The sequence below is a fragment of the Emys orbicularis genome, chromosome 2 (genome assembly GCF_028017835.1).
Source record: "Emys orbicularis isolate rEmyOrb1 chromosome 2, rEmyOrb1.hap1, whole genome shotgun sequence".
In the NCBI taxonomy this organism is placed as follows: domain Eukaryota; kingdom Metazoa; phylum Chordata; order Testudines; family Emydidae; genus Emys; species Emys orbicularis.
Window position 1 is genome coordinate 263,654,858 of NC_088684.1, and position 24,612 is coordinate 263,679,469.

The 24,612-nt window shown below is 39.3% G+C and overlaps 1 protein-coding gene across 2 annotated transcripts in view; it reads right to left on the reverse strand.

The window, feature by feature from the left end:
- The window catches only part of ARHGAP21 (Rho GTPase activating protein 21), an 85,497-nt gene that overhangs the window by 29,985 nt on the left and 30,900 nt on the right, over nucleotides 1-24,612 (reverse strand). Inside the window, exons 4-5 of one of the 2 annotated variants that reach the window (XM_065398598.1) lie at nucleotides 23,306-23,335; nucleotides 19,844-21,776 (exon numbers count right to left, since the gene is read on the reverse strand). In XM_065398598.1, the coding sequence (XP_065254670.1) occupies nucleotides 19,844-21,776; nucleotides 23,306-23,335 (1,963 nt within the window). The remainder of the gene's footprint in view (nucleotides 1-19,843; nucleotides 21,777-23,305; nucleotides 23,336-24,612) is intronic. The other variant, XM_065398599.1, reaches the window with a different exon arrangement.

A 24,612-nucleotide genomic window follows, 5' to 3' on the forward strand; every position in this document is an offset into this window, starting at 1 on the left:
AGAATATGTATTAAGGTTATAACAACCAACAAGAATGCACTTTTATTAAGAAAACCATGATTAAATGGAGTCTTTCTGACTAGTGATTTAAATTGTGATTTAAAATCAGGATTTAAATCAAATTCACCCTTCTTAAAAGTAATATTTATCTAACTAATTTCAAAGTTTTACCTACTTCCACAGCAGCAATTAGAGACATTAATAAATCACTTCTCTATTAAAGTTTGGGGGTGGGAGAAACCTAATAATTACATTTTCATTTTCAGAACTACAGCAGTCCCTCATGGTCCTATTTTCTTCTTTTTCACTGTGCTTTGATCATCCTTTCCAACAGCAAATCCTGAAAAATCCCATAGTCCAATTTGGACCAAAGGATACACACTTTGAAATGACAATTCCAGCACCGCTTCCTTTAACTGGTTCTGAACATGTAAATTGGGAGTGCCCAGCTTGCAGCCTTTTTTTTTTTTTTTTTAATGACACAGACTTCAGTCAGAATGCAACAACCCCTGCTACGACAGGCTAGAAACGCTAGCATATGGAATAAATCCACTCAAGCTACAAATACTGGGGTGTTACTTGATACTCGGGATGCTACATGATTTCCCACAGTATGTGCTATTTAACCCATGAACTAGGTTGAAGAGAAACACTTCACAAGCCACTAAGCTCCTGAGATGGCAGCAATGACTCATACTTCACTGATTTTCATACTAATTCAACTTTCTTTAAGATTTACATTTTTTACTAACCTTAAAAGGCTCAAACACCCAATTCAAGGGACGACGGAGTACTACTACGAGAAATAATTTTAAGCTATTTTATAAAAATAAACCTTAAACTAAAACTAAGCAACAGAATTTTAAAAAAAATTGAAACATCTGTAATATTTGGAAGTGCAGTGTGTGAAGCAATCAGCTGATCCACTCAGCCTCCAATGTAAGTATTACTAATTTAGCCCAAGATGTTCACAGCAGAACTCTTGCACTGTTTTTACTATGGCTAATTTATAAAGTTGTGGCTGATGAAGTCAATAGATGGGATAGTGGCAGAAAGGGCAAAATACACCTCTACCCCGATATGACGTGACCTGATATAACACGAATTCTGATATAACGCGGTAAAGCAGTGCTCCGGGGGGGGCAGGGCTGCGCACTCCGGAGGATCAAAGCAAGTTCGATATAATGCGGTTTCACCTATAATGCGGTAAGATTTTTTGGCTCCCGAGGACAGCGTTATATCGAGGTAGAGGTGTATGTGAAGAAAATGGAGAAAGGAAATTTTTCAAATACAAAGTTACCATTTGTTTACCTAGTTTTTCAGAATTCATGGAAATTTTGCAGTTATATAAATACAGGGCACATGATATAAACCTGTCCTCTCCACTGGGCTAAGATATCTGGCTGCATTCTGCTTGTTACTAACAGTACTAAACACAATACTGTTGGCATTTATTTTACCACTGTAGTATTTCTGTATGTTACTTCACACAAAGTAGTGACACATTTTTGGGAGATTTTTGTGGTGCAGTTAATGCATCTACATGCCTCTATGCACAGAGTGAGAAAACAGTACGGGGGAATCATAGAACCATAGGGTTAGAAGGGATCGCAAAGGTCATATAAATTAACCCCCTGCCAAGGTGCAGAATTTGATGCATCTAAACCAGTGGTCCCCAACCTTTTTTGTCTGGCGGGTGCCAGATGACGAGCCACGGAGGACCGTGGCGGCGAACGAGCATCCACCGAAATGCCGCCGACAAGCAGCAACGTCAATAGGCGTTGCCGCCAAAATGCTGCCGACAAGCGGCAACGTCAATAGGCGTTGCCGCCAAAATGCCGCCGACAAGCAGCGTCATCCAGAGGCTTAGCCTCCGAAAATCGGCAGCGACGCCTCTGGATGACGCTGCTTCTCGGCGGCATTTCGGCAGATGTTCGTCTGCCAGCCAGTACGTGGGCGCACTTAGATGCCCTGGCAGGCGCCATGGCGCCCACGGGCACCGCGTTGGGGACCCCTGATCTAAACCATCCAAGACAGATGTCTATCCAGCCTCTTTTTGAAAATTTCCAGTGAAAGCGCTTCCACAACCTCCCTAGGCAGTCTGTTCCATTGTCCTACTGTTCTTACAGTTAGAAAGTTTTTCGTGAGGTTTAGTCTAAACCTACCATGCTGTAGTTTGAACCTAATGGTTCTTGTTCTGCCCTCTGTGGCAAGAGAATAATTTTTCTCCATCTTTCTTATGACAGCCTTTCAAGTATTTGAAGACTGCTATCATGTCCCCCCTTAATCTCCTCTTTTCCAAACAAAAGATACCCAATTTCTTCAGCCTTTGCTCATATCGTTTGCATTCCATCCCTTTGATCATTTTTGTCGCTTGCTTCTAGATCCACTTTCTCTACATCCTTTTTATAAAGCGGTGACCAAAATTGGACACCGTACCCCAGCTGAGGCCTAACCAGCACAGAGTAGAGCGGTACTATCACCTCCTGTGACTTGTGTGCTATGCCTCTGTTAATGCAACCTAAAAATTGATTCCCCCCCCCCCTTTTTTTTTTGTCAACAGCATCGCATTGACGACTCATGCTGAGGTTGTGATCCACCACAACTCCCAGATCCTTTTCAGCAATGCTGTTGCCAAACCAGTTATCCCCCATTCTGTATTTGTGCATTTGGGTTTTTTTCCAAGTGTAGCACCTTACATTTGTCTTTGTTGAATTTCATTTTGTTGTCTATAGCCCAGTTCTCCAACTTATCAAGATCCCTTTGAATTTTAGCTCTAACCTCCAAAGTGTTTGCAATATCCCCTAGCTTTGTGTCATCTGCAAATTTGATCAATATGCTCTATATTCCTACATTCAGTGCATTAGTAACTATGTTGAACACCACCCAGCCAGAACAGTGCCCTGTGGAACCATACTTGAGACCTCCCTCCAATCTGACATCATTCCATCAAACTCTTTGTTTGTGGTTGTTTAAGGAGATCTGAAGAAACTCACAAACCTCAATTGTTTGGCAACAATTGTTTTACTGTATGTTTGGAAGGGGTTGCTAGAGTCTCGTGCAGTGGTTCTTAACCATTCCCAACTACTGTACCCCTTTCAGGGGTCTGAAGCCCAAGCCCTGCCACCTGGGGCTGAAGCATATAGCTTAGCTTTGTGGGGCCCCCTGTGGTGTGGCGTCTGGTGCACTGGAGCAAGGGAGTAGAGGGGTGTAATGCATCCCTTTAATTCCTGGCACCAGTGTGCCGTACCACTGCTTCCTGTAGGGGGGGCGGGAAGCAGGCTCCACAGAGCCGTTAAGTCTCCATCTTGTGCAGGCAGAGCAGGCGCAGGAGAAGGGAAAGCACTGCTTCTGCCCAGACAACGTGCCTGGAGCCATAATTACACCAGTACGGTTAAGCTGGTACGTCAGATCTGTCTCCGTTTACTCCCTCCCAAGAGAAACAAGGAGGCCAGAAGGGAGAGTTTCCTGCTTTTTGGGGCAGAGATTGTGTTTTTGTTAGATATGTGTACAGTGCCTCGCATAACAGGCCCTGATTGGGACTTCTAGATGTTACCATAATTCAAAAACAAATCCCTAACATGGTGGGGGGGAAGGGACATTTTATAATTAGCCCTTTTTTTCTTGGTGGTTTAACTCTTTCCCCATTGGGTCTTACAAGTGGAGAAGACATGTGGGAAGAAGGAAAACAGGGTAGTAGTACAGCTAGAAGTGAAGATAAGAATGGCCATACAGGGTCACACCAACGGTCCATCTAGCTCAATATCCAGTCTTCCGAAAGTGGCCAATACCAGGTACTTTATAGGGAATGAACAGAACAGGCAATCATCGAGTAATCCATCCTCTATTGTCTGCTCCCAGCTTCTGACAAACAGAGCATGGTGTTGCATCCCTGCCCATCCTGGTTAATAGCCATTGATGGCCCTATCCTCCATGAATTCATGTAAATCTTTTTTGGACCCAGTTACAGTTTTGGCCTTCAAAACATCCCCTGGCAACGAGTTCCAGAGGTTGACTGTGCGTTGAGAGAGGAAGTACTTTCTTTTGTTTGTTTTAAACCTGCTCCCAATTAATTTCATTCAGTGACCCCTACTTCTTGTGTTATGTGAAGAAGTAAATAACATTTCCTTATTCACTTTCTCCACACCAGTCAAGATTTTATAGACCTCTATCATATTCCCGCCAAGTCATCTCTTTTCCAAGCTGAGAAGTTCCAGTCTTTTTAATCTCTCCTCATATGGAAGCTGTTCCATACCCTTAAATCATTTTTGTTGCTCTTCTTTCTACCTTTTCCAATTCTAACATTTTTTCGAGATGGGGTGACCAGATCTCCATGCAGTATTCAAAGTGTGGGCGTACCATGGATTTATATAGAGGAATTATGGTATTTTCTGTCTTCTTATCTATCCCTTTCCTAATGGTTCCTAACATTGTTAGCTTTTTTGACTGCCACTGCACACTGAGCGGATGTTTTCAAAGAACTATCCATGGACTCCAAGATCTCTTTCTTGAATGGCAACAGCTAATTTAGACCTCACCATTTGGTATGTAGTCTAGTTGGAATTATACTTTCCCAACGTGCATTACTTTGCATTTATCAACATTGAATTTCATCTCCCATTTTGTTGCCCAGTCATCCAGTTTTGTGAGATCCCTTGTAACTTTGTAGTCTGCTTTGGACTTAATTCTCGAGTAGTTTTGTATCATCTGCAAATTTTGCCACCTCACTGTTCAACATATTTATAAATGATCTGGAAAAAAGGGTTAAACAGTACTGGTCCCAGTACAGATCCCTGGGGGACACCACTATTTACCTCTCTCCATTCTGAAAACAATCCATTTATACCTACCCTTTGTTTGCTATCCTTCAACCTATTACTGACCCATGAGAGGACCTTCCGTCTTATCCCATGATTGCTTACTTTGTTTAAGAGCCTTCAGTGAGGGACCTTGTCAAAAGCTTTCTGAAAGTCTAAGTAGATTACATTCACTGGATCCTCCTTGTCCACAAGTTTGTTGACCCCCTCAGAGAATTCTAATAGATTGGTGAGGTATGATTTCCCTTTACAAAAGTCATGTTGACTCTTCCCTAACAAATGATCTCTGTAACATGATGTACTACCATATCCTGCAAAAAATGTAAAGAAAAAGGAAGAGTAACAAAATAACTAAGAAAAACAAAGACTTGATAAAGATCCCAGTCTCTGTCATGACATTTGGGGGTGAAATATAGAGCTACAATACTGTCAGCTTGGAGACCAGAATAAAAATGATTTGAACTCTTCTTCACAAGAGAGGCATTCCCATTCTCGAATGAGGGAAAAGGAAAGCAAACTATACATTTCTGGTTAAACAAAAACGTATTACTAGATCAGGGCATGAAAAGAAAGCCAGCTTTATTGAAAGGAGTAAAATATTTATTCCTTTCTTTCAGCAATTATCTGGCACCACTCAACTTAAATGGGGAAGGGTAACTAGGATAAATATTTATTTTAAAAAAGCAATGTTTTTGTTTAAAAAACTTCATAAAAAAAATTATAGGAAACAGGAAAATCTGTAATATGCAAACTATTGTCTCTCTAAAAATAATGGTGCGAGCATTACTCATTTATTCCAACACCTAATCAAAATTTCCTTCCTTCCTTCTGGAACAAAGCTAAAAATGGCATCACTTATTCAAATAACCTGTGTATTGTCCATTCATCTTGTTTTCTAAGACAGACAAAATTAAACTAATTTAAGACATTTACAGTACTTAAGTAATCTCATCTGTAGCAAACTGTGTATAGCCCTAATTACTTTATCATATTTTAAAGTTTATCCCCAAGGCAAACAGACTTTTAAGTCAGCCTATATCAAAATCTTCCCATTGTTATGAAGTTGTCAGGTAACCATTCTCTCTCTTTTTTTTTTTTTTTATAAAGCTACAGTAAAGTGACAGTCTAGCTTAATACCTTAATAGAGATTTTATTTAAACCCCACAAACTGCTTAAGTAAAAAGAATGTAGAGTAGGAAAAAAATCTCAAACAAGTTGATACTGACAATCTTGTTAACATTAATGATTTTAAAGTCTTCCTGTTCTTCCTCCCACCCCCAGCCCTTCTTTTGATAAAGGATCAGAAGGCCGAGAAAGAACAGGTACAAAATGTTTTCCCTCCTTTAACAAAGTGCTTTTCTGCTCCTTTTTATCTTTATATGTATTTTTCTCAGACCTGAAATCACCACCACCACACATACTCCTACTTTTCTCTCTGTGCACAGAACTGCCCCTTCCGTTTCAGCTTTGCTACAGCTGTTACTGGTAAGCAGCTCCTTGCAGAGCCTATGGAAGGGTGTGCATCATCAACAGAACCATGAAAATGCCAGCACAAAGGGCTGTCAAACGCATTAAGCAAACAAACTGGTGAGTAATTAAAGAAAAAATTATCTTCTCTCTTTCAGTTACAGTAATGTCAGTGGTTACTTGCAACAGTAAGTAAAAATGGGATTTCCAGTTGACAATATCCTTTTAAGCACTTAGAGATAACTGGTCAAACCTACCTGATTAAAACATTAAAACCAGTCTCCTTATTTAAAAACAAAATATGACTAAAGTCTATTTTACGTCACTGTCTGCCCAGTGACGTAAGAGACAGACAGAGAATGAATCAGCAACAAAACTAGACTACAATGATGTGACAAGCTGTATGTTGAAACAGCAGCTATTCTTGTTAAACATGTTTCAACAAGAAACATGACAAGCATGTTTGATTTTAAAATAAGATTGCACTGTCTTGCATTACAAAAAAACTTTATACAAAGAAAAGGTGTAAGTGTTGTGTACATACACATGTGTGCAATACAATTTAAACCAGAGATTCATAACCTGCAAAAGGTCAGAACAATTATACTTTTCCAATTCAATTAACTGTCTCACTAGGTACCCACTGTTATTTAACAAATTATTATTTGTATTACAATAGCACCTGGAAACTCAACTGAGATCAGGGACAACCTGTTGTGCGAGACAATGGACATACAAAAAGTAAATGACAGTACCTGCCAAAGAGTTGACAGCCTCAAGGACTGACCCTGTAAAGATTTACATAGGAGTTTAACTTTATACACAGATGAGACAAAGGGTGGTAGAAAGGGAGTATAATTATCCCCCATGTTACAGATAGGGAACTGATGCACAGACATTAATTGATTCGCTCAAGATTACACAGGAAGTGTTTGGCAGAGCCGAACTGAACTCAGATTCTCTAAAAACTATGACTGAGGTTAGCAAAAATTCTAGTCCTAGAGTATGTCTACACCACAGTTAAAAACCCGCGGCTGGCCTGTGCCAGATGACTCGGGCTAAAGGGCTGTTTAATTGACGTGAAGACTTCAGGCGCAGGCTGCAGCCCGACCTGTGGGACCTTCCCACCTCACAGGATTCTAGAGCCTGGGCTCCAGCCTGAGTGCAAACGTCTACATGGCAATTAGATAGCCCCTTAACCCGAGCCTGAGCCGGCCAGCACTGCAGTGTAGACATACCCATAAAGGGCTAGTCTGTGACCATCCCTGCACAAGTAAACATGGTGGAGACTGGGAGTGTTAGGGAGCAAGGCTAACTGGCTTTCCTCAGGGGAGAAATTGGGAAGGCTACCATCACACACCTGCACATGATGTTAGGAGGACTGGGCCATTGTGAGGCAGCAGCAAGAAGCCATTCACCCTATGAGAGTGTAAAGTAAGGTCAACTCTGGCTTGTGCTACCCTGCTGCATCTGGAGAGAGAGTGCGTGAGTCAGGCACACTTCCAAGAAACTCCGCTGGGAAAGTACAGCTCTATCATTCTCGCCCCACCCCCACAACAATCAGCAAAGCTAACTCTTGCAATTTTATCATGATTCCTGGAAAATTTGGAGTTAATATTTAACACCCCAGCTGTCCAGAGTTCATTTTACAGTGTGAGAATCTCAGCCTCCATTAAAAGAGAAAAGCTGTAATGTAGATACAGCCTATGTCGGAGTAACTTATGTCGCTCAGGGGTGTGAATAAATCACTCTCCTGAGCGATATAAGTTACACTGACATAAGCGTCAGCAGGGACATCGCTATGTCGGCGGGAGAGCTGCTTCTGCCACTCACAGGGGATTGACTACTTAAGCCAATGGGAGAGCTCTCTCCCATCAGCTCAGTGCAGCTACATTAGAGAGCTTACAGTGGGACGGCTGTATCAGTGCAGCGCACCGCTCTAAACTCTCTAGAGTAGCTGTGCCCTAAGTCTCTAGCCCTCATGGTTGCAAAGAAAAGCTTGAAAGCATGAACCCTAATACCAGACAGCAAATTAAAAGAACCCCACATTTATTATTTTTAACAATTTCATAATTTTAAGCCAATCATTTTTGCAGCCTGGTTTATGATTTGAGCACTTGGAGTTGGAAATATTGCAATCAGTATCTCAATACTACAAAATTCATCCACAAATTATACTGAATACTGCAGCTCCATCTCATAATGTATTATAAAGCATGTTATTTTTATAACATTTATTAGGGATAATGATTTGATATATGGTCATGAAGCATATTCTAACAAGTATGTAATTTAAACAAGGCCTATTGCAGGGATCGACAACCTTTGGCACGTGGCTTGCCAGGGTAAACACCCTGGTGGGCCGGGCCAGTTTGTTTACCTGCCGCGTGCGCAGGTTCGGCCGATCGCGGCTCCCACTGGCTGCGGTTCGCCGCTCCAGGCCAATGGGGGCTGCGGGAAGCGGTAGCCAGCACATCCCTCGGCCCGCGCCGCTTCCCACAGTCCCCATTGGCCTGGAGCAGTGAATCGTAGCCAGTGGGAGCCACGATCGGCCGAACCTGCAGACGCGGCAGGTAAACAAACCGGCCCGGCCCAGCCCACCAGGGTCCTGGCGAGCCGCGTGCCAAAGGTTGCCGATCCCTGGCCTATTCATAGATTCTAGGACTGGAAGGGACCTCGAGAGGTCATCGAGTCCAGTCCCCTGCCCGCATGGCAGGACCAAATACTGTCTAGACCATCCCTGATAGACATTTATCTAACCTACTCTTAAATATCTCCAGAGATGGAGATTCCACAACCTCCCTAGGCAATTTATTCCAGTGTTTAACCACCCTGACAGTTAGGAACTTTTTCCTAATGTCCAACCTAGACCTCCCTTGCTGCAGTTTAAGCCCATTGCTTCTTGTTCTATCCTCAGAGGCTAAGGTGAACAAGTTTTCTCCCTCCTCCTTATGACACCCTTTTAGATACCTGAAAACTGCTATCATGTCCCCTCTCAGTCTTCTCTTTTCCAAACTAAACAAACCCAATTCTTTCAGCCTTCCTTCATAGGTCATGTTCTCAAGACCTTTAATCATTCTTGTTGCTCTTCTCTGGACCCTTTCCAATTTCTCCACATCTTTCTTGAAATGTGGTGCCCAGAACTGGACACAATACTCCAGCTGAGGCCTAACCAGAGCAGAGTAGAGCGGAAGAATGACTTCTCGTGTCTTGCTCACAACACACCTGTTCATACATCCCAGAATCATGTTTGCTTTTTTTGCAACAGCATCACACTGTTGACTCATATTTAGCTTGTGGTCCACTATAACCCCTACATCCCTTTCTGCCGTACTCCTTCCTAGACAGTCTCTTCCCATTCTGTATGTGTGAAACTGATTTTTTCTTCCTAAGTGGAGCACTTTGCATTTGTCTTTGTTAAACTTCATCCTGTTTAACTCAGACCATTTCTCCAATTTGTCCAGATCATTTTGAATTATGACCCTGTCCTCCAAAGCAGTTGCAATCCCTCCCAGTTTGGTATCATCCGCAAACTTAATAAGCGTACTTTCTATGCCAATATCTAAGTCGTTAATGAAGATATTGAACAGAGCCGGTCCCAAAACAGACCCCTGCGGAACCCCACTCGTTATGCCTTTCCAGCAGGATTGGGAACCATTAATAACAACTCTCTGAGTACGGTTATCCAGCCAGTTATGCACCCACCTTATAGTAGCCCCATCTAAATTGTATTTGCCTAGTTTGTCGATAAGAATATCATGCGAGACCATATCAAATGCCTTACTAAAGTCTAGGTATACCACATCCACAGCTTCTCCCTTATTCACAAGACTCGTTATCCTATCAAAGAAAGCTATCAGATTGGTTTGACATGATTTGTTCTTTACAAATCCATGCTGGCTGTTCCCTATCACCTTACCACCTTCCAAGTTAAACTAACTGGTCTGTAGTTTCCTGGGTTGTTTTTATTTCCCTTTTTATAGATGGGCACTATATTTGCCCTTTTCCAGTCTTCTGGAATCTCTCCCGTCTCCCATGATTTTCCAAAGATAATAGCTAGAGGCTCAGATACCTCCTCTATTAGCTCCTTGAGTATTCTAGGATGCATTTCATCAGGCCCTGGTGACTTGCAGGCATCTAACTTTTCTAAGTGATTTTTAACTTGTTCTTTTTTTATTTTATCTGCTAAATCTACCCCCTTCCCATTAGCATTCACTATGTTAGGCATTCCTTCAGACTTCTCGGTGAAGACCGAAACAAAGAAGTCATTAAGCATCTCTGCCATTTCCAAGTTTCCTGTTACTGTTTTTCTCCCTCTTCACTAAGCAGTGGGCCTAACCTGTCTTTGGTCTTCCTCTTGCTTCTAATGTATTGATAAAAAGTCTTCTTGTTCCCCTATTGCATGATTTAAAGCCTTAAAATATGCCATATTTTCTTTAATGATGTACTTGTGTATAGATGGACCTTTAAAAGTGTTTTTAAATTTGGCTTATAAGCAGAGGATTAATAAAATAATATATGGAGCAGGACCAAGTACTGATTTTGCCCCAGATCCCTAAGTGGCCCCCCCTCAAGGATTGAACTCACAACCCTGGGTTTAGCAGGCCAATGCTCAAACCACTGAGCTATCACTCCCCTGCATAGATAGCACACAGAAAATGTATTCTCGTGTTCAAATCCACAGAATTACAACAAATTGGAGGTGGGAAAATTCTATTTCTTTAACTTTTCAGGGTTTATGAAAACCTGATATTGTATATGTTTTTGTTTTGTTTTATTTTAAGATGTCCTCACAGTAATTCATGTATAAATCAGCACTGTAATTCTGGTTACTCATCAGTCTTGCAGATTTACAACACTGAATGCACTTTGTAAAGGGAGTGGTGGCAATCTGTGGAAGGCTGCGAGAAAGTGAGCAATACGAAATTATGCTGACAAAGTACAAGGAGCTCAAACAATTGACAACAAAAACAGATCTTTTTCGTTGGTGGGGTAGTAATACAGCCACAGAAATTTTCCTGGCAGTGGGACGGCATGTACTTGTATAATTCAGTCAATCACGGCAAATAGGCAGAAGATCAGTTTCATCTACTGCAAATGAAACATTTAAATTAAAATTGTTTCTCATTGTTTCCTCATAATTCAGTTCATAAATAATTCCCACAAAAGGAATAATTATCTTACTTTTTAGGTGTAATTTAACTATTAAACTTCTAATGGAGTTTGGTTTATTCTTTATAAAAATGCAGCCACAAAACTATCAACAGTTCATAAAAGATTAGAGTTAGTTTAAATCCCACTGCATTATGCTAAGGCAAACGCACATTTAACATCAACTTCAATTTTTTTCTCAACACCTGACCTTGACCACAGAACTATAATGTACACGCTGCTAAAAAAAAAAGTTTAATTTAATCGATTCATAGATTCCAAGGCTAGAAAAGACCATTGTGATCATCCAGTATGACCTCTTCCTGTATAACACAGGCCATAGAATGTCCCAAAATTAATTCCTAAAGTGCATCTTTTACAAAAAATATCCAATCTTGATTTTAAAATTCTCAGTGATAGAAAATCCACTACAACCCACTGTAAATTTTTCAAATGGCTAATTACTCTCACTGAGCCATAGCCTCACACTGGAAGTTAATGTTTCATATGATGACCCTCAAATCTTTTTCAGAGTCACTACTTTGCAGGATAGAGTTCCCCATCCTGAAAGTATGACCTACATTCTTTATTCCAAGATATATACATTTAATTTTAGCTGTACTAAAATGCATATTGTTTGCTGGTGTCCTGTTTACTAAGTGATCCAGATCTCTCTGAATCAGTGACTGTCCTCTTCATTATTACCACTCCCCCAATTTTTATGCAATCTTCAAACGTATCAGTGATGATTTTGTTTTCTTCCTGGTCATTAATAAAAATGTTAATTAGCATAGGACCAAGGACTGATCCTGGCAGGACCTTGCTGGAAACATTCCCGCACAAGGACCCCGATTATATTTGAGACTTACCAGTTAGCCACCTTTTAATCCATTTAATGCGTGCCATGTTAATTTTATTTATTTATTTTTTTAAATCTAAATGGGCAGTATCAAGTCCAATGCCCTACCGAAGTCTATTATATGAATACTATTACCTTTATCAAACTTGTAATCTCACTTAAAAAAATCAAGTTATTTTGACATGATCTATTTTCTATAAACCCCAGGTTGATTTGCATTAATTATATTACCCTCCTTTCATTCTTAATCGATCAAGTCCGGTATCAGATGCTCCAGTATCTTGCCCAGGATCTCCCTACATCCATTTTACAAAAACTTAATGCAGCTGGACAATTAGCAATATGACTTACTAATTACACTGAGCACTGACATATGCATGCTATTATCTAACATATATACTTGTTTTGTTAGTCTAACAGTAAACAGCATGTGCATTTATATCTAGAAAACTACCTATATATGGATCTACGTATCTCAGTATCCAAGCACAGTAAAATTTCCAAATTACCAGGTTTACAAAAGAACATGAGGTTATGTCTAAATATAATACCTTCTACTCATGGGGGCATTCTGTGCCAAAATTAAAAATTCTGCAAATTTTATTTGTCAAAACAACACTACGTAATAATGCCAGTTTCAATTATTTTGGTAATTTATTTCAAAATACCTGTCAGCAAGTATGTCTGTAACAATACAGACATACAAAAATTCCTCAGGGGCAGAGAGTTAAAGAAACCTCTATGACAACCCAGTTCCTGTCTCTCTGCCCCCTTCCCCCACCCCTGCACAGAGCCCAGTGGGGGGGTGGGGGGTAAGGGGGCAAAACCCCTTTCCCCCTGAGCCTAGCCACCAGGCTCCTCCTAGCCAATACACCCTCCCCCCTTGAGCCCAGCCATGGGCCCCCCCCCTTGCCCAGATACCTGCACCCCTTCCCCGCCAAGAGCCCAGCCACGAGGCCTCCCCTTGCCTAGATACCCGCAGCCCCTCCCTAGATACCCGCAGCCCATCCCCTACCCGCCAGCAGTGTCTTCTATGTGCGAGCTAGGCTCCGCCAGGTCCAGTGGCCCCTAGTGGCAGAGGCACTGCAGCCCATTTCTGTGAGGGAAAGGAAATTCTCCGCACACATTAATTTCTGCAAAATTCTGCATTGCGCAGTGGCGCAGAATTCCCCCAGGAGCAACCCTCAACATGGGATATCTTTCAAGGTAAACAACATATTTGGACTAAGACATTTGCTACTGTCCCTTTATCACCTGAGGGTTTTTTTTTATTAAAATGACATGTTAAGAATGTTGTGCACATTTAATTGTACAACATAGCCACTTCTAAAAAAATCCAATACCTGTTTTTAATTACATCATCTTCTCTAGATGTTACTGACTATTCACTTGGAAGTCCAAGTTTTAATTTTAAATGCATTTTAAGTTACAGAAACACAAACTAATGTTTGAAAACACTAACTTGTAGTTTGTTTTCATGCTCCTGTGCTGTAAAATACCAAAATTATTTTAAAAATTTGTTCCTAGACCAAGCAACATTGAAAGATTGAGCCTGGAGCTATAGTAATTTTTCAGGAGAAGTTTTAAATCCCTGACAAAAATAGGGGATGGCGACTTATAATAGAAATACTGATATGTTAAAACCTGTGCCAGTGCTATTGCTAAAACAATGGAAAACAAGTGTTCCTCCAAAAGGAACAGCTGTCAGTCCTAATTTCTATTGCAGTTACACACACATTTATGCAGCTTGCAAATGCTAGCCCATAACTAATAGAATGATCAGGAATATCACAACACGTTTGAAGGTGTCTCTACTCAGTCTGATTGTTGAAGTCTTTTCTAAATTTGAAAGTTCCTTGACACTAGTCCTAATAAATATCTATGATCAGACACCACTTGTCTTTATGAGATCCCCCACGTTAGGTTGACAGGCAATGGTATCCCTGCTATGGATGTCCCTAGTGTATTGAACTTCTTTGTACTTGATACCCACTCTCACCTCACTTTTAAAAATAAAACAAAACCAAAAAACTTACTTTTGAACAGACTTCGGTGAGGGGGAAATGTTCATTAGCATGACCAGTATTGGCCCAATATTTATTACCATTTCTTCATTCCGACTACCCCCATCTTTTCTGTATTGCATTTCTTAAATATGCTTTAGTTACTTTTCAATTTTAAAAGAATAGTTACTATAGATGTTTTCAGTATATTTGAAACCACACTATTCTATACAGGGGCCCAAACACCTTGGGAAGCGAGGTTGGGAGAGCGGTGTTAAAACTATTATTTTTATTCAGAGGGTAAATGGGGCAGACTTTTTTTTTTTTTAAGTTAAAAGTACCTGGTCATGAGAAACTGTCAACTATGTCAGATCATACGTGCGGTCCAGCATTTAGAAAAACAGTTGGGATTGCTGAGTTCTACAAGTGGCTCTGTTGCTGACTCCTCCACTGCAGGAGAACGTACCACCACACAAGCACAATACAAATGGGTTTTGGGAGGTGAAATGGATCTTTGAAAAGCATTTTGAGATGCCCAGATGAAAGGTGTTTTAGAAATTCAGCAAAGGAGTATTACCTGCAATTAATTTACTTTAAAAAAAAAAAATCAGGGGTGGGAAATTAGGAAAGGAATCAAAATGGGTGCGAAGGGAAAAATAAGCCAGAATTAATTAGCCACCACAACAGAAACGAGTCAACCATAGCTGTGATGTAACAAAACATTAAAATATTTTTGTTTAATGTCAAAGTAAAAAGCGTATAGACAAATAGGTCAAAAAGGGATAATGCAAAAACTCTTGAAGATAAATATTTGATAAAACGCTCCTAAAATAAGGCAAACTGACTTACAATCCCACTTTGGAACTTGTGTAACAGAGGCTGGCGCCAATGAACAGCAGAATACATTCAAAAGGAAAGAATAATGTGTAATAGCTAGACAGAGTAAATATTGAAAAAATACAAATAAAATAAGGATGATGATTCAGATGCCAAAACTTGAAATCCTACTGAAGCATGTTTTATTAACCACTTACGTAAACACTTAACAGCATTCTGGTTTGGAGTCATTTGGGCAGACGTGCATTTAATTACCATTTGCTATGGCCAAGATTTTTTTTGGTGAAAAAAATTAAGCTGAACAGACGGAAGAGACCTGAACCAGAGACCAAAAACACTGAACATATTTTTGACTCCTATTAACCTTCTGGACTACCAATGTTCTATATCTGTAAACAAAGAAAATAAAGGAAGCTATTGTACACTTGGCCAAGTTTCTCTAAATTATACAGTACCACATATATTGGTGATGGACTTAAATGATGCCATTTCCTGGGAGACTGACACATTATCAGTCTTAATATATTAAAAATACTGGCGATGCCTCTGATAGAAAGATTGAAATTTTATAAGTAATTTGCTGCTTATTCTATACACAAAAGAAATGCACTCAAGAGCAGGGCAGATAAAAATTGATCTTATTATAAGAATTGGGTTTTATTTACACCCGATTTTTTAATTTAAATACCTTTTTCTTTTTAAAAATCTAATTAAAATTAAATTTGAAACTATGACAACCTATATTAAGGCCTAACCGTACTATCATCTACTCAAATCATTTACATGAAATAAAAATAATATTCATGTATTCAAGAAAGTCAAACCACTAAACTGGTGGAAATTACTCCCCGTCTAAGCACCTGATGCCAGAATTTGACGACAAGTTTTCGACCACAGTAGTCTCTTCTGAAGGTGCTGAGAATATTTTCTTAATTTCAGTTTATTTAACGAGTTCAGTTCCTTGTTCATTCAAAGCTTGATAAACCTTTTGGGACTGCAAAAGCAGGAAATGCTCGAGATAAAGCTTGAGAAACTGATTAGGATAAAAATGAGGTGAGAGGATGAGATCTACTAGTTTTAAAATCTTGAAGGACATGGTGACCAGGAACAACTAACTATTGATAGCACTTTATTTAATAAATCACTTTTAAATGCAGATCCTGTTTTAATAAGCTCACTTTTTTTTTTTTCTTTCTTATGTATCCTAAACATTTAAGGTAGCTTTATTTAACTAATAAAAATGTAAAAGGCTGTTTCTGTGCATTTTTAATTAAATTCCAATTTCCATCCAAATGCAGCTGGATACAAATCACAACTAAAAAGATCAGTTCTCTAGTATATAAAAAAAAAATCATTCACCATTTTAAATACAAACAACACTATACAAATTAAGCATCTGAATAAAATTATGTTAAGCTATACAATTGTTTAAATAAACATGTGCAGATATAGTGTATATACTCCAAATTCTACCAACCAATAAGAATCAACCTTTCTCTAGGAAAATTACTAAAGAGGACAAATGAAAAGCAAGATTAAAATAGGTTATTTAAAGCAAGGTATCCTTCTTACTGATTCAAATCAGTTATTAAACCACCTTCCTCAAGAGGCCAATTTTATGAAAGGAATACATTTAAGAAGCATGCTATAGCTGAGCATCCCTAGGTGTAGCAAGAAACTGTAAGGCATTAGTTTGACGGAAAGTTTGGCTGGATTTCTGTGAAGCATGCAAAACAGTAAGATGTGATCCCAGAGAGTACCCTGAAAACAATCCATTCTCCCTGACTCCTGGCTAATTTCCCCCACCCTTTAGTACTTTGCTCCTGGCTAAATCCTCCCCCATCTTCACCAAAATCTAAACAAATCATCTAGAACAACTGGTCATGTTTATTTTGTTTAAAGAACAGAAAAGTAACAATATAACAATAATAAATGGAGCAAAATCTGCCTATTTAAAACGTCAACTCTACAGAACATCAGCAAGTTTTTATTCCCTAGGCATTTAAGTCTGGATAATACACCTAGTACAATGGAATTGCGTTCCAGACTACCTAACAAGATCAGTATTTTATACCAAGTGGATACCAGTGTACATACTTGTGCAGATAAAGCCCTGAGGAAGCAGTCTGCCAATACCAGAATAAAATTTTACACAAAAATCAATATTCTTCTCTCTTCCACTGTATAGTAAATAGAAAATCCCTTAGATTTTCCAAGTAACTTTTACTTAAAAGATTTAAAAAATGCGTAACCAATTATATTTAAACTATAACTTGGGAACTCTTCATCCATTGAAATATAGTCACCACTGGGGCCAAATGTAGCACCACCACACAATGGTTTAACATCCAAAGTGAAAAATACTGTACCCACCTGCAACTTCAAGTGTTGACAGAATGTTAATTATTCAAGTCACATTATTAGTAACTCTACTCTTGTAAAAAGTGCCATTTGATCTTTAATGAACACAAGTAGCTGGGGTCTCATAATAAAATAGTCTCCAAAAGCCTTCATTTAAAGCAACATATGGATTCCTAGTATTGTGCTTAATAATTAGGTGACTCAAGGGCGTGCCCTCTACTGAATCAACAGCATCACTTCCTCATGTTCTTTGGAGGTCTCACATCCAAGAGACAGCTGCATAGCTTATGAAAACCTCACAGGATCACAGTAAATGGTGTTATGAGACAGCAGACAAAAAAAATTATCAACTCTTTCTTCTAACTTGCAGGGCCATTACCAAAATGAAATACCTCTGTCATAATTTAAAGCTCCTTTGGACTTTAATCTTCATACCTGTTTAAAATCTGGAAGTAAGCCACATTTGTCCCAAGTTCATGGGAAATCTTTTTTGTTTAAATTAAACCCAACCCTTTTTACACAATCTTTTATCATAATGTGGCATTATTTGCCTCTTACAATATGACATTTAAATTGCATGTGGTTAGAGAATTAAGAACCACTCAAACAAGATATATGTAATCTATGTATGAAACCATACAGAACCTCTTAATATATCCAAGTCAGACTTCATGTAAAACTTGCATATGTGAAACTAAGACCTTTAATAGTAGAAGAGCACCAAGCTTTTGATACACAAAATATACTCCACCTGCACAAAATAAATGTTTATTGGTTATATGCCTTATTGTCTTATGCTAATGCACTGAGAAGAAATGTGGGGTTTTGCAATAATTAATGGTGAGGATGTACCAATTAATCAAACAGCTTATATACTTTCTATACGAATTTGACAATATGAAAACCACCTGTCCATTGATAGAGAAAGTTGCTCTGTTAGGACAGCTAAAGCTAAACACGAAAATAATATGTATTCTTTGAGAGACCTTGGCCCTCCAAAACACAAAAATTCTCTTCACTATTTCATGTTAGATATCATGAAGTGACTCCCAACTTGGTTGGGAAGCTTATCTATTAGTTCTAGACAAAAATGGTTGCCATGGACGTGTGGTCAAGAGGGCTGCATGACAATACATCTGATACTCCCTTGCATCACTCAACCTCTCAAGCAATGTCAATTAATTAATCTTCATCTAAATTAACCTGGGAAGCCAAGCTTGATATTTACTACATAGAAAATACTGTGTATGTTTACATTCAAGATGATGCAGCCAGATGCAAATCAGCATGTGTGGGAAAAGGTCTGCAGAGCCTATGTTTCCAATGGATTAAAGAATAAGCACAACTACCACAACTCTGATATCATGGTGAGGAGCGCGACTTAACCTGAATACAACAGAAACGCATCTCACCCTTGATTCTGAAACGTCTTCCTTTCTGTAACTCGCTCTGAGCCTTCTCATCTATCCAGAACACGGCAAACCTCTTTACCTGCTTCTTCTTAAGTCCCTTATGGGTGTCCTTTTTCCTTCCACACCAAGGTCATGCTTCTTGGTCTCACCTTTTAGGCTCTGTACAACTCTATCCCCATTTATGTCTCTGCCCATGACAACCTTCATGACCCACGATTAATCCTGCTCTTACTCAATCCTCTTAATTGTTCCCTGCTTGCAGATTCACACCGTCTTTGCTTCCACCGCTTACACCTGGAATAGCTCCTCCCTCCCCCAAGACCTGACAATGAACAGCTTCCCCCTACTTATAAATCAAATCCCTTAAGACCAGGTTTTTTTTCACAATTCGTTATTACAATGATCCTCATCCATAACACCACACCACTAATAGTTTTCTAAGAAAGACTGAGGGTCCTTGGGCAGTAACCTTATATTTTACAGTGTTTTGAAAAGCATTATAAACACTGATTCTGCTGAATTATTTCTAATGAATAAGAAACAATCACATGCACAATGCTCCGCTGCAAATAAGATCAGATCAGATCATGGAGTAAAAACCAGAAGAGAGTATATAATTTTGGGAGTTGTGTAAGGAATTGAAGAAAATTCTAGAGAAACATTTTGAATCACAATGGGTTTTCCTAGACATACTATACAACATACAACGAATGAAATATTTTTCCTCTTCTGAAAAATACTCCAGTGTTTACCATCCTAACGTCTATTTGGATAAGTGGTGTTGGAAAAGATCCACACAGAGGGAAGGTTTAATTGAATTCTAGTTAGCCACCTGAATGCTGTTCTCTTGATTTAAACTCTAAATTAGAGACAAAGTAGTAAAACAATATACTTTATATATATATTACACTGATACAATTAATCTGTTTAGCTCACCTATAAATGGAATGGATGCCAAGGAATCACCAGGTGGGCTGGAACCTGATGCTTTCCTTTCTTCAATCCTTTTTATATGCACCTCTCTACGTGCATCATTAGGTAACCAACAGGTAGTATCTGAGACAGCCTCCTGGTCATTTACTGCTAGGATGTAGGACTGGTGTCTCAAAGGCTGTGGAGTCTGGTGACCAGAAGGAGATTTTTCCCGCAAGACAACGGCATCTGTGTCATTTTCCAGAACATCTGGTTGCTGAATTTCAGGCTCTTGTGCATTTTCCTTTTCAAAATCTTGAATCTTTTGTCTAATGGAAACATCTAAGTTATCAGAGGTAGTTGAGCTCTTGCTCATCTGTTGGACAAGTTTGGCAGAAGATGCAGTCGAAGTGGGGGGTTGGATGCTCCTGCCAATTTCTGTTTTGTGGTCTGGGGCATTTTCTCCTCGGTTTCTTGATTGATGATTTAACAGACCACTCGGATGCAAGTGATTTACTGCTCTTTGGTCTTTGGCCACAATATCCAGGCTCTGGTTAATGGGAAGTGAAGCTTTTTCTGCATAGGGAACAGAGATCTTCAAAGAGTTACTTTTAGAACTTCTGTCTGTCACAAGAGACTCTCTCTCTTGTGAGGTGGTTGTAGGCTTTGAAACTCCACCAGCTATTTGAAAATCCCTAGTAGGCTGCATTGTTTTTACATCTGATGGAACTTTCTGGAGCTGAGAAGCAGACACAGAGGCTCTATTGCTTTTTCGCCTGTCTGAATTATAAGCACCTGGAGCCACTGAAAAATGTGGACCTCGAAGGGACATGTGAAATGCATGCTGTCTAGATCTTTCATAAATACCTCGCCGATCATCTTGCTCAGTAAATCCAGTCCACTTGTAAGTCTTTTTTCTGTCTCCATTTGAATCTGTAACAAGATGCTCAGCACAAAAATTTTCTGTTTCACCCTGCTTGCCAAGGTAATCCCACGACTGAGTTCTGTGGTTCCTGGAACTAATAGATGGCGAAGTTAATGCATCCTGTGAAGCACTTCTTGGCCACTCTTTCATCAGCACTGGATCTTCGAGTCTTTCCTGGGACACGCTCCGTTGTCGGATCTGAACAGACTGTGGAACCCTATCATGAGAGGTGCTTCTGCGTCGTACCTGTGAAATAGTGCGATTTGGCACCACATAATCAGTTGCGTTCTGAGAGGCCGCTCTCAAACTATCCAATCTTTCCTGTATTGTTCGGCAGCCATACATGTGCAAACGTCTGTTATCAATGTACTCTTTGTACGTTTTGTAGTTTTTCCAGTCTATGTGCTGGTGGGAGTTTGGAGAAGTATAGTGATTAGTAGAGGTTGGGGGAGAACCTGCAGGAGGTCTAGTGCTTGAGATCCCTTCTGGATGTCCTCCATAATTTCCCAATTTACTTATCATTCCAGTGGGATCTACTGGCCTTGTAATTGGAGTCTGAGGAAGTACAATGGCAGTGGACACTGAAGATGGTGGTGATGTGGTCCATGCTTTTGTTTTTAAAGTGGTTTGATCCCTTAAGCCATACCTCACTTCCTCTGTCCTGTGTGATGGACCGGCATGATTGGTTCTACAGGATGGCAAATCTACAGCCTTCTCAGAAGGCACAACAACAGTCCTTATGGTTTCATTGCAAACACACACAGCTGTATTTGATTTTGCAATATCTGTTGGCGATGGAGGCACTTGTATTTCCATTCTATAGGCCCTGTCTGGCTGCATCAATGTCCGTACTGGTCTACTGGCTTGCTGCTTGCCCAATGAAGAGTCAGAAGGCGGTATGTCTACAGACTGTGCCATGACAGAAGGTGTGGATGTTAGTCGAGGATAACATATTGGTGGTGGTTCAGGAATGTTGTGAGCATTGCCACTATAGGCTTCATTGCCTTTCAGGTAGGCATCTTGGGAATATGCCTGTGGATGGACAATTAAAAAAGTGTTAATTCACAGAAAACAGAGATGGAAAGATCACCACACTGAGTCCATTCTCCTGCAACTGCAGGATAAAGTCCCTAGAGAGAAGGCAGCTTGGATATTAAATTCATACTACATTTGATCTTAAATAGGACACTTAAAAAATGTATAAAAATAGTACATTTCTTCCCTTAATGCTCCCTTGCTGTTTGGAAATTTAATATGTGAAGTCACTACAGAAAAGAAAAAGCTAAAAAAAACCCAACACCACCACTTTAGAAACCAAATGAATTACCAATTTCTTGAAATCAATGCAGGTAAATAAGACATATTTCCCAAGATTTGTGAGCACAAACTAAAGGATTATTCCCCCGTCCCCCAATTTCCTCCAACCATACTACTTCAAATATTCCTTTTAAGACTCTTGATGCTGGGAGCTAAGATTTCACAGCAATCGACAGGTTAAATGGCTGCATAATAAATTTAACCAGCACTAGAATATTCTCTGTTGTCTTGCCATATAAAAGATTAGATAGCATTTGTATACCCTTCTCCCTGAAATATAGATTCTCATATGTAAAAGGCATTGTTGCTAAATGTAAAATGAATAAATTAGAGTGACTGATAACATCTTTGTTGCCAGCCAACACCCACCACCCTTTAAATAACCTTACATGTTATAGAAGACATTCAATAAATGACACTATTATAAAATTAGTTGCTTAAATTGACAGATATAAATATGAAAATACATGCGTATCTACTATTGTCTATTTTACAGTAAAATGCAAAACTAAAATTTCAAATTAATTTACTCTGTATGTTTAATAATTCACATCTTACCTTGTGTTTAAGAGCCTGACTCCTAAGAAAAATGGTTAGATTACATTTTGCACGTTTCATCAGTCTCTTTTTTGCATCAAGAGACATTTCTGTAATCATTGCAAAACAGCATATATAGAAAATCAAAGTCGAGCATCATTTAAACACTACCACGTTATTTTAAAACTTTAGCATTACTTGGTTTAGTTAAAATGTGATGAAATAGAGAGCTGACAATTCCAATCTTGCCAATGCAGTAAATGACTAAAATGATCTCCCAGATCTTTTATACAGTTTAGGTGTGGTATCATATTACAGCATTTCCTGCTCAAATCATAACATGCTCAATTCGTGCCTTGTCTTAGCATTAGACAGGTTGTAAAAGCCCAAGTGCAGCCATAAACATAAGACTGAGAGCAAAGTACTGAGGGGGAGGGCGAGGCACTTAAAACACTGCTGCAAAAAACATTATGTTGAGCATTAGTTAAATGCAGAATATTAAAGCAAACTGAAATTTAAATCAACAAAGTAACACAGGCATACTCTACAAATTAACAGGGTTATACGCTATGAAAGGAATTTAGCTGATCAGCATATCGAGCTCATTTCCAGCATCTTGCAGGTTTTAATATTCTGGCTTCTTATAAATCTTAAGAAAAACATGCCTTACAAAAATCTGAGAAATGGCTACTGTGTACATTTCTTACCAGTGCTGTGACATCCTTTGTAAACTGCAGCTGGCAGAAAATAGGAAAACATAGTAAAAGCTGCTTACAGATGTAAAGACAGAATTATGTTGTCATACTGATTCTGGATACAGCAAGCTAAAAATACATCTAATACCAATTTCTCTGGAAGGTACCAACAGAGGTTAAGGGCAGTGGAGTATAAAAAAATAACTTCAGGTTCTTTGCGGACATGTCCATCTGCGTCTACCTGCTTCTTGCATTTATTCTCTACCCGTTCCGGAAAGCAAAATACATTTGTGCCATTTTGTCTTGGTGCATCTTTACTGCTGCATGCAGAGTGCTCTGGTTATGTGTAACAAGGCTTCCCTTCCACTAGAGCAACATTACTGTCTCATCTCCCCTGAGCTGCTACCATCCCTGCTTCCAGATGACGAAATGAGGTCTTCATTATGCATTTGAAACAGTGCACCCCTTCCCCACATATATCTGAACATAACCACAAGCTGTCAGCGGACTGCAGCTGCTTTCACACTATAGGTCTGAAATTAGAGGGATGATTCCGCAGAAACATCCTCCTCATGTGATGGGTGAAAAAAATGAAACAGGAGCAAGCTGTGTTTCCATTACATGCTGCACCCTAATCGTTTTTTTAATCTATATTTTTTCCCCTATAGCAGAATATAAAAACTCCATTTCTACACTTTTATATAAGTGGCTATTTATGATCCTGACAGGCTCCCAATAAAATTTAAAAAGAAATGGTGAGGAAGAGGGACACCCAGAAACATGCAAATGAAATAAGACTATTACCATGCAAAATAATTAAGACCAGGGAGAATTTTGTTAGTTTGTAAGGTAAAAAAACAAAATAGTTCTCCTTCCTGGACTAAGCTAATGTTAACGTTTTCCATAAGACCTAAGTTATAAACTCTGCTGGAGTTTGCATCTTTGTAAAATATGTCCACTACCAACAATGCTTCATTAACTTTGGGGGAAAAAAATCCTAAGATCTAAACTGACAAGATCTGGAGATGCCTCAAATTACAAATGACTGGAAATGTAATAATTATGTACTGACAAACCTGGAGGTTGAACTATTAACAATATGCTTCAGAAGATAACTAATTGTCTAATGATGCTCAAAATAGGACTGATACTGGTTTTTTTAAATATATTATATACACAAAGGTATGTATTTATGATCACAGCTGCTTAATATCTGTGCAGAGCAGGCTCACTATTGTGAGGAAAGGAGAGTTGGTGAAAAACGGCTCTGAGGGATTGGCAGAATTCCCTAATGAGCTAATTCAGTCCAAGCTTCATTT